This window comes from Notothenia coriiceps, unplaced genomic scaffold, assembly GCF_000735185.1.
Source record: "Notothenia coriiceps isolate Sejong01 unplaced genomic scaffold, NC01 NC01_scaffold00010597, whole genome shotgun sequence".
Lineage (NCBI taxonomy): Eukaryota > Metazoa > Chordata > Actinopteri > Perciformes > Nototheniidae > Notothenia > Notothenia coriiceps.
The window spans coordinates 117889-126701 of record NW_011343298.1 but is presented as its reverse complement, the minus strand read 5'-3'; the positions used below and the strand labels follow the sequence as shown (position 1 = coordinate 126701).

At 41.1% G+C, this 8813-nt stretch overlaps 1 protein-coding gene across 1 annotated transcript in view; it reads right to left on the bottom strand.

Annotated features, from left to right (window-relative positions):
• Positions 1–4296, bottom strand: part of LOC104946111 (centromere protein J-like) — a 4527-nt gene extending 231 nt beyond the window's left edge. The window contains exons 1-7 of the mRNA XM_010771873.1: positions 4160–4296; positions 3807–3882; positions 2942–3115; positions 2149–2235; positions 1743–1883; positions 815–899; positions 218–338 (exon numbers count right to left, since the gene is read on the bottom strand). Coding sequence (XP_010770175.1) covers positions 218–338; positions 815–899; positions 1743–1883; positions 2149–2232 — 431 coding nt within the window. The 5' untranslated portion in view covers positions 2233–2235; positions 2942–3115; positions 3807–3882; positions 4160–4296. The remainder of the gene's footprint in view (positions 1–217; positions 339–814; positions 900–1742; positions 1884–2148; positions 2236–2941; positions 3116–3806; positions 3883–4159) is intronic.
• Between the last annotated feature and the right edge of the window lie 4517 nt (positions 4297–8813).

The window sequence follows — 8813 nt, the reverse complement described above, 5'->3', positions numbered from 1 at the left end:
AGAAGAGGGGACACATGTTGATGTAGAAGAGACATGAAGAAGAGGGGACACATGTTGATGTAGAAGAGACATGAAGGAGAGGGGACACATGTTGATTTAGAAAATACATGAAAAAGTGGATTTTGCATAATAGTTGACCTTTAAATACTCCCATTCGGCGGAAAGCAATGTTCATTAGTAGTAAAAACAGACGCAGTAATAACAGCTCTGAACTTACGAGTTGACCTGAATGACGGTCCCGTCCGTCAGAACGCTCTCCTCCCGGCCGTTGGGAAACAGGTTCTTCACAGTCTGGTCTGGGAACGTGATTTCTTTACGGCCGTCTGGGAAAAGTTTTTCTGAGGGTGAAATAAAACAAAGTATTAATGTGTGGAACATAGTAATCATCAATTACCTGCGTTTTACTTTTATTTTGCCAATACAAGCTAAGCCACTACGAACATACATGATTTTTTTCATTTAATGCCAAATATATAAAAGTTTTAACCATAAGATAAACTTTTCAGTTTTGAATAAATCGGGACCCCCTTGAAAACGAGATGGTGTATCTCAAGGGGTTTATCCTAATAAATACATTTCTATATATAAAATCCATTGGTGGAAGTTACCTTAGAATATCTACATCTGAAGTTATGGAGGTTGATACTTCCTCTGAACTACATTTCTGAGGAACATATTGTTTTGTTTTCTGACTTACTACATTTATTCGGCAGCGTACGTTACACACTGATGCCTCAATAAGTATCATCTAATAATAAGGTAAACATTATTTTACAGAGCGGCAACTACTTTACTGGTTTCCTCACGGACTCACCAGTCTGGTTGTTGGGGAAGTGCAGCACCTCGATACCATCTGGGTATGTGATGTGTGACGTCTGAGCCTCGGCGTAGTAATAGATCTGTGAGGAGAGAACGGTTTTATACATGCGTATTGGATAGGTAGACGTTGGTCACATTTAACCGGTGCAGATGCAGGAGAGTAGTTTGTGTTCAAACCAGATACATTTAGAATAAGGTCGCATTCACACCTAATAGTCCGTTTTCTGGTGCGCACCAGACAGTTTGTTACATTTTTCAGAAGGTTCGGTTTGTGTTCACACCACACCAGCAAAACTCAAACGGACTATAAACTTTAAACACAAGTCAAGTGCACGGAAATGCTGTTCAACCATTGGTCAGACATTAAGGGGGTAAAAACGCAAATCACTGCAATTTCTACCGGAGCCTCCGTCATGGAGCATCGGCAGGTTATGTTCATGCTGCTGTTAATCTGGAGATCAACAGACACTAGCGGCATATGATTATATAATCAGACAACGTCCATTCGAAAACATAACACATGAGACGTTCTGCAGTAAGGAGGGGGTTTCACCGACGACAGGTGGCTCTGACTTGATTGTATAGTTGACGGAGCATTTTTACTTTACACGACACTGTTCAACACTTCATTCTTTCACTAACAGCGGATGTCTTCAAAATCTTTAGTGAAAGATTTTGAAGACATCCGCGTTCTTGTGACGCTTGCTTCCTGTGTTTTGGTGCGGACTGCATTCACACCAGCGATGAACCGCTCCAGAGTTCACTAGCAAGCGGTCCGAGACCACCTCTTTTAGGCGGACCAGAGTCCGGTTGTTTAGTTCACTTCGGAGGTCTCGGACTGCGTTCACATAAACCCAAACGAAACGCACCAGGGTTCGATTCAACCGGACTAGTGTAAATGCGACCTAAGTCAAAGTCCTCACCACTCTCTGGTCGGCTGTGACCTCCTTGGTGTCTCTGTTGAAGAACGTGACTTTGACCGTCAGTCCGTCCGCTGAGACCTCCTTCTTCGTCCCGTTGGGGAAGACGAAGAGACGATCGCCTCCGGCCAGAACCGTCTCTGTCTGAGATCAGAAGCATCACACTCCATTCAGGAACTCATAGCCAACAAACCACTGCAGAACAACTTCTTATTTAAGTCTTCTATCAATGTTCCATCCAGCTGTTTACAGATTGATGCAAACAAACTACACATCTTATGTTACTGAGGAAAGCTGCAGATCCCTGTTGTGCTATGTCCTCCTTAATGTTGTGAACATATCCAGACGTTTTCACTTTTCAAGATATATTCTGTGATGTGGAAAATGACAAATATTTCCACTTCCTCACCTTCCCATCGGGGTGTGTAATGACCTGATCAGATTCTGGCTCGTGGGCCTCGCTGCACTCTGGCTCTTGAGGTAGGGATTGCATTGTCTACGATAAGAGGATAGAAACAGAAATATGAAACCGTGACTGAGCCCTGGTTTACAGCAGCGGGCTGCAACAGACCCCACGACCACAAACAAGGACAAGATCCTAAAGAGAATGAGAATGAGAGGATCTATTTGTGTCGGGCTGACCACCTCTAAGGTCAGAGATAGATGGAGAGATGGGGATGGATGGATAGATGGATAGAGAGAGATGGATGGATAGAGATAGATAGATAGGTGGTTGGATGAATGGATGGATAGAGAGATGGATGGATAGAGATAGATGGATAGATGGTAGAGAGATGGGTGGATAGAGAGAGAGAGAGAGAGATGGATGGATGGATATACAGGACTGTCTCAGAAAATTAGAATATTGTGATAAAGTTCTTTATTTTCTGAGAGAGCGAGAGATGGATAGATAGATAGAGAGAAAGGTGGATGGATAGAGAGGGATGGATGGATAGATGGAAAGAGAGATGGATAGGTGGATGGATGGATGGATGAGAGAGAGATAGATGCATGGATAGACACATAGATAGAAGTATTTTATTGATCCCAATTTGGGAATGTTTTGCGTTGCGTAAAAAAAGGCAATGTGTGAATAAGAGAAATTAAGACAAGAAATAAAAAGTCCAAAATATTTCAGAAATACAAATAAAATCTCATTAAAAAGTTTGATGTTTTACCGGAGAAGAGAGAGCAGCACTCACCACGTCTCTCACGGGAGAGCTGCTGCTGCTGCTGGAGGATTCTTGATTTGGGGATGTGTCCTGACTCGAGCTGGCAGGAGTCGACCTTCTGACAGGCAGCAAGGAGGAGGAAGAGGAGGAGGAAAGAGGAGGAGGGTCCGCAGCCTGATGGCCTCCTCAGGCTGCTCTTCATCGCTGGTGACAAACCAAACAAAAAACAAATCTGTAATCCATCACAATGTTGAGGGTTTTATCGTGGAGACAAGTATTTGGGAGGTATATCAGTAAGTCCAATAACTCAATATTAGCTTTGTGTCAAACCGACTCCTGAGGGAAATACCTGGTTCTTCAGTGGCTCAACACTCAGCTCCCCAGCTAGTCATTCACTCACTTGCTCTGTCTGCTGTTTGGTGCGTTATCACAGCTTTGAACTGACGATAGCTATTAGCTGTGGGTGAAAAGGACACGGAGCAGTGGGAGCTCACTGAAACAGTAACGCTGGGAGCTGGAAGTCATTATAGAGCACTGTAGAGCTGATGGGAACTGAAGAGTCGGGTGATACTTAACATTGGTTCATCCTCACACACAGCAAATAGTCATGTGATCCCTTGTTTGTGAAGAAAAGGATTATAGCTGCCTTGAAGTCAGAACTTTGGGGAACACGACACTCGAATCGTTTTTTACAAGGCAAAGCACAGCACGTCTATAATACAGTTTATTTTCATCAATACTTCATTTGAGTCTTAATCAAAGCAACCTTATTAAGTTAGCGGGCTGCAAAAACCTGTAGTTACAAAACCAATGAGCCAGATATCTTAGTCCTCAAAAATGTGATGATAGTGTCTGTGTTGTGTTCCTGAGAATGGACTGAAGCTCCTGAGCGTACCTGTAGCTCCCTGAGTGTCTCTGGAGCCTCGTCTCATGGCTGCTGCACAGCTGCTTCTTCTGGAGTCCAGAGGGAGCTGAAAACACAGAGGGTTCAATGGCATGCCATCAAAAAGACTGATGCTGTAATAATGCTAACAAACAACATAAATCACAGATCATCTCTCCCCTCCACATTGTACTAGTCACAGATACATATTTTATTTAATGAAAGGCTCATCGAGAAATGAAAGACAGAGAGAAGTCCAATATTGTTTTTTGTGTGATCAGAAACATGTTGATCTTAACCAAAGAAAGATATATTATTATTATTTACACGACATGAAATATTATAAATCATTGAAATGTGCTCACAGCGAATTTCACTCCTTTGGTCACAGATGGCACATTGTTCTCAAACATTTTGGGGGCGTCTCTCGCTTCTTTCTCCTTCTCTTCGGCACTGACTGAGGTTTTCTTCCAGGCACTCAGGCGGAGCTTTTCCAACATAAGGATCTTAAATTAAAAGAGAAAGTATGATTAAACATTTTTAAATAAAGGGCTGCTATAATCATACACATAACAGGCAAGTTGTATTACTCAAAGAATACCAGGGGGTGTCAAACTCAAATACACAGTGGGCCAAAATAAAACAATGGGTACTAGTCGAGGGCCGGACTGGTTCAATGTTTATTACACATATTAAACCTGGAACTAACAAAGCTTAAATTATCGCCTAAAGAAACATCAAACATTAAATAATCAGTTGCATTCATTTCTTATGGCTCTATCTGCAGATTTTCCTCAGTAATTTCTTATGATTACATTTTTCCACAGGCCAACAACAGCTTCAACAAAACTATTTCCCTCAAAGAACAAACCAAACATGCCCTGTTGTCCTGAGAGAGAAAGTGCAGAAGGAAACATCCATTAAACTCAGTGTGCTGCTCTGTGATGCTAGCTCAGATACTTGGCATCTCATCTTGGGTGCAAGTTCATCCATGTTTGGGCTCAGGCTCTGAGCTGAGGAAACCCTCAGGATTGAGTGAAGGTGTGTGTGCAATATACCGGCGGGCCAGATCTAATAGTAATTAGAAATTATCCTGCGGGCCGAAATTAAATCCACCAAGGGCCTGATTTGGCCCCCGGGCCTTGAGTTTANAAAGGCTAAAATCCCAACATTCAACACACTTTTCTCTCCCACACCCAATTTTTGGTAATTATTAGTGAATAAAGGTTTTGATTTGCAATATTTATACAAATTGTATAAATATTGCAAATCAAAACCTTTATTCACTAATAATTACCAAAAATTGGGTGTGGGAGAGAAAAGTGTGTTGAATGTTGGGATTTTAGCCTTTGCAGACCATTTACATGCAAAACTAGGGTCTCTTTAATACAGTTCATTCCAATGTGCCAGAATGTGAAAAGCGTTAAATACATTTAGGAATTATTATTTCAAACCTCTGTCAGATGTGTTTTTACTCTAACAGATGGACAGTGTATTTTAGGAAAAGCCCCACACTGAGAACAAGGCACGGCTTTTTGCAGTTAGATCAAACAGATGATTACACATTGTGTATTTAATATTCACCCCGTGTTCCAACAGTCGTTAACATTTCAAATAAAAAGTGACAGCCTTGACCCACATCTAACGAGTCCTAAAATGAATATTTGATGACAATAATTGGAATACATTTCAATTTTATTCACCTGTTTGACGTGATCAGTGATACTTATGCCATCAATAAATTATTAAGACATTGATTTAAATGACTGTAAATAAATCATTTTGTACACAGGCTTTAGCTGCAGCATAAAAAAGAGTATTACAGTTTTTAGAATTGTTGATAATGGTTGGATAATGAGGTAATACAAATGTGATCTTAATGAAAACAATTTCCGCTGCAGCATCTCTTTTCACCCTGTCTGAAACCAGAGTCCAGTCTGCTCTGATTGGTTAGCTGTCTGGCTCTGTTCTGATTGGTCAACCACTCAGAGATGTGTCGGAAATGTCCCACTCCTTAGCATATCACGTGTGTTGGAGCGCTGGCCAATAGGAGCGAGAGTGTTACATAGTGAAGTCAACTTTTAATGTAAGCCTTTCCAGACCATTTACATGCACAAAAAAACACAATACAGGAAAGGGAAAACACCCAAAGCATAATATGTCCTCTTTATGGCCACAGGCAATGGCTTCCTGTGGCACTTTGGTGAATCTTGGTGAAATTAGTCTTTCACTGAAGCTACTCTTGTGCCTGACCTGTTATTTCTTTAATTAAAGACAAACTTTATTTTTGTTCTTGAGTTATTAATCCAAAGGCCTCAATAGTAAGGTATTTTCTTTTACCCAAAAGTCAAAATAAAAAGGCATTCTGTTGGCTAGCTTACTTTGTTAACGTCTTCCTCTAACAGCAGCTTCCCTGCCTCTGTGGTGAAAACAGTGGCATTGAAGATTCCTACAGAGAACATTGGGTGAGAACAAAGCTGTGCTATTGCACGTAAATTAGGCTTACCAAACTATTAACACTTTTACAAGAAACAAAAGTAATACAATATGCATGGCAAGGAGGAACTCCCTCACATTTGTCAATGAGTAAATTGTGAACCCAGATGTGTTTTGTGGCCCCCAGGTCCGCTAGTGTTAATGCAGAGAGCACCACTCCATTATCCACACATTACAGTCAATCATCTGTAAATCTGCCCGATAAAATAAACTCAATAGAGTTGCTTGAGTGTCACAGAGTATACAGAGCTGCACTCACAGACGTCACATTAGGGCCTTTCTTTAAACATAATAACCGTGCCTTTTATTTGAGTCATTAAACACACAAACTTCCAATGTCATTTAAAGCTGCCTCTAATCACATTCATCTGTTTAAACAGAGGCGTGTAGAGACAGAGTGCGAGGGGATGAAAGAAATGCAGAGTAAAAGAGAGACTGTGGTGAGAGGGCTAATGAAAGAGTTGGCAGTGTTTACTCAAGCTGTGGAAAGTAGGCACGAGCACAGAGAAACAAAGATAGGAGGTGGGGGGGATAGGAGCAAATAGCTGGTACTTAACATGTTGTATACCATATATACTCAAATAAAAGCCTTGGTCTTTATTTTCTTTACCTGCACAGGTCTTTCTTAGAAACATGCTCATATACTGTAGGTTAGTGCACTTCCTGTTTAATGTATGTAATCGAATTGAAGTAAGTGCACTGGTCTTCTAATGCTTTTCTTTGCTGTTGAGGCTTATTCATGTTTCTGTTTTCTTTTGATGAATCCAGGATAGTGCACATGTTTGCTTGTTAAAGCGGAACTGAGCAGATTTTTACACTTTAATATTAGTTAACCCATAACGGAGAGTATAAGTATAATTGTTAGTTAAATCAACCACCCAGCATGATCACTGAAATAGTCTTTATTTGAATCATCAAGGCCTAGAAGTTTTAAAATGTGCTAAACCCGAATCCAGAGTTATACTCCATTCATTTGACTTACCCGTAAGTGGCTTTGACACTGCGGATTGGAGGCGGGGCTCAAGGAAAACGCAAGTGCGCAAGTCAGGCCATTTTGGCAACTTTCGTACTCTGAACAGGGCCCAGCCTCCGACACTGTATCAAGTTCTCTTTGTACATCCATGTACAGCACTTTTCCGGTCTTTGCAACCCCTGATATATCTTTTTACATAAACAGGTCAGCATTAACACACATTCATACACACAAGGTGCCACCTGCTCAGGAAAGGCTAACATTCACTAAAAGTAAGGCTTTTGTATCTTGCCTGATGACAAATTGACATGTAGACTGCAGGGCTGACATGTAGACTGGTTGTTACGGCCACCGCCTTCTATCTGCCCATTAACCTTTCAATAAGTGTTTGCAGCTGTGTGTTATATGTATATAAGCTGTGCCGTTGCCAAGACACCATTGGATGCCAGCTTCCTGTCCCTCCCCCGGTAGGCGTGACGGAAGATCTGGATTGGAGCATGCCGGGCCTGACTCTCCAATCCCCGCACACACCTTCCGGGACATATACAAGAATGTGTGCACCTCAGTCTGTCGAGAGAGGTCTGAATCTGTGGCAGACGTCTCTCGGTACTCTCTCTGTACATGCAGTGCTAGTTTCTGTTAACAGTTGTTAACTAGGTTGTGTGTATAGTTGTGCTTGTTCTTATAACTCTGTGTATCTTGTAATACAAACGTTAACTGTGGTTAACTTGTACCCAGGCTGTGTTTTGGTGACTGCCTATTTTTGTTAGTCTTATTCTTTTTATTTCACTTTAGAAGTGAGGTTTTCTTTAGGTTATTTTGTTTGTTAGCTATTTTGTTTGTCTAAAACTTGCAAATTCTTATTTAAAGAGTCTCCCTTAGTTCCTTTGTTTACTTATTTAAACCAGTGACTTTGTGGCCTTTTTGTTTTGATTGTGGCGGTTTGTTGCAAACTTTATTGTGCTCATTCATTAAAACAACTTCCTATTTACCAGAGGTGGGGACTCGAGTCACATGACTTGACTCGAGTCGGACTCGAGTCGCATATTTTTGGACTTGAGACTTGCTTGACTAACATTGATAAAAGACTTGACTTGACTTTGACTTGGTATTCATGACTTGAGACTTGACTTAAGCTTGAGACAGATGACTTGAAAGGACTTGACTTTTTAAAATTAAATATTTGCGTTTGTTTTTTTATTAAGATATTACATTTAGTTTTTTCGAAAAACGTGATTATAGCGCCATGCGCGCAAACCTGGCAACCCACTAGACGGCAGGAGTGTCAGTTAACATGGCAGCGGCTAGCGTTACTCCAAAAATAGTGAAGTTTGGATCCAAGGATTATGTTGTCGATGACGCTAATAAGAAGAGAACAGCGGTATGCAGGGTCTGCAGCATAACGATCATGACACGACCACCACAACATCCAACTTCATTTGTCACTGCAAAAATACCACAGAGAAAGGTGCGTGAATGTGTTGTAAATTTAAGCTACGTTAGACTTGGTTTCAAATCGATTAAGCACTGCAAAGAGAAGACAAAACGGT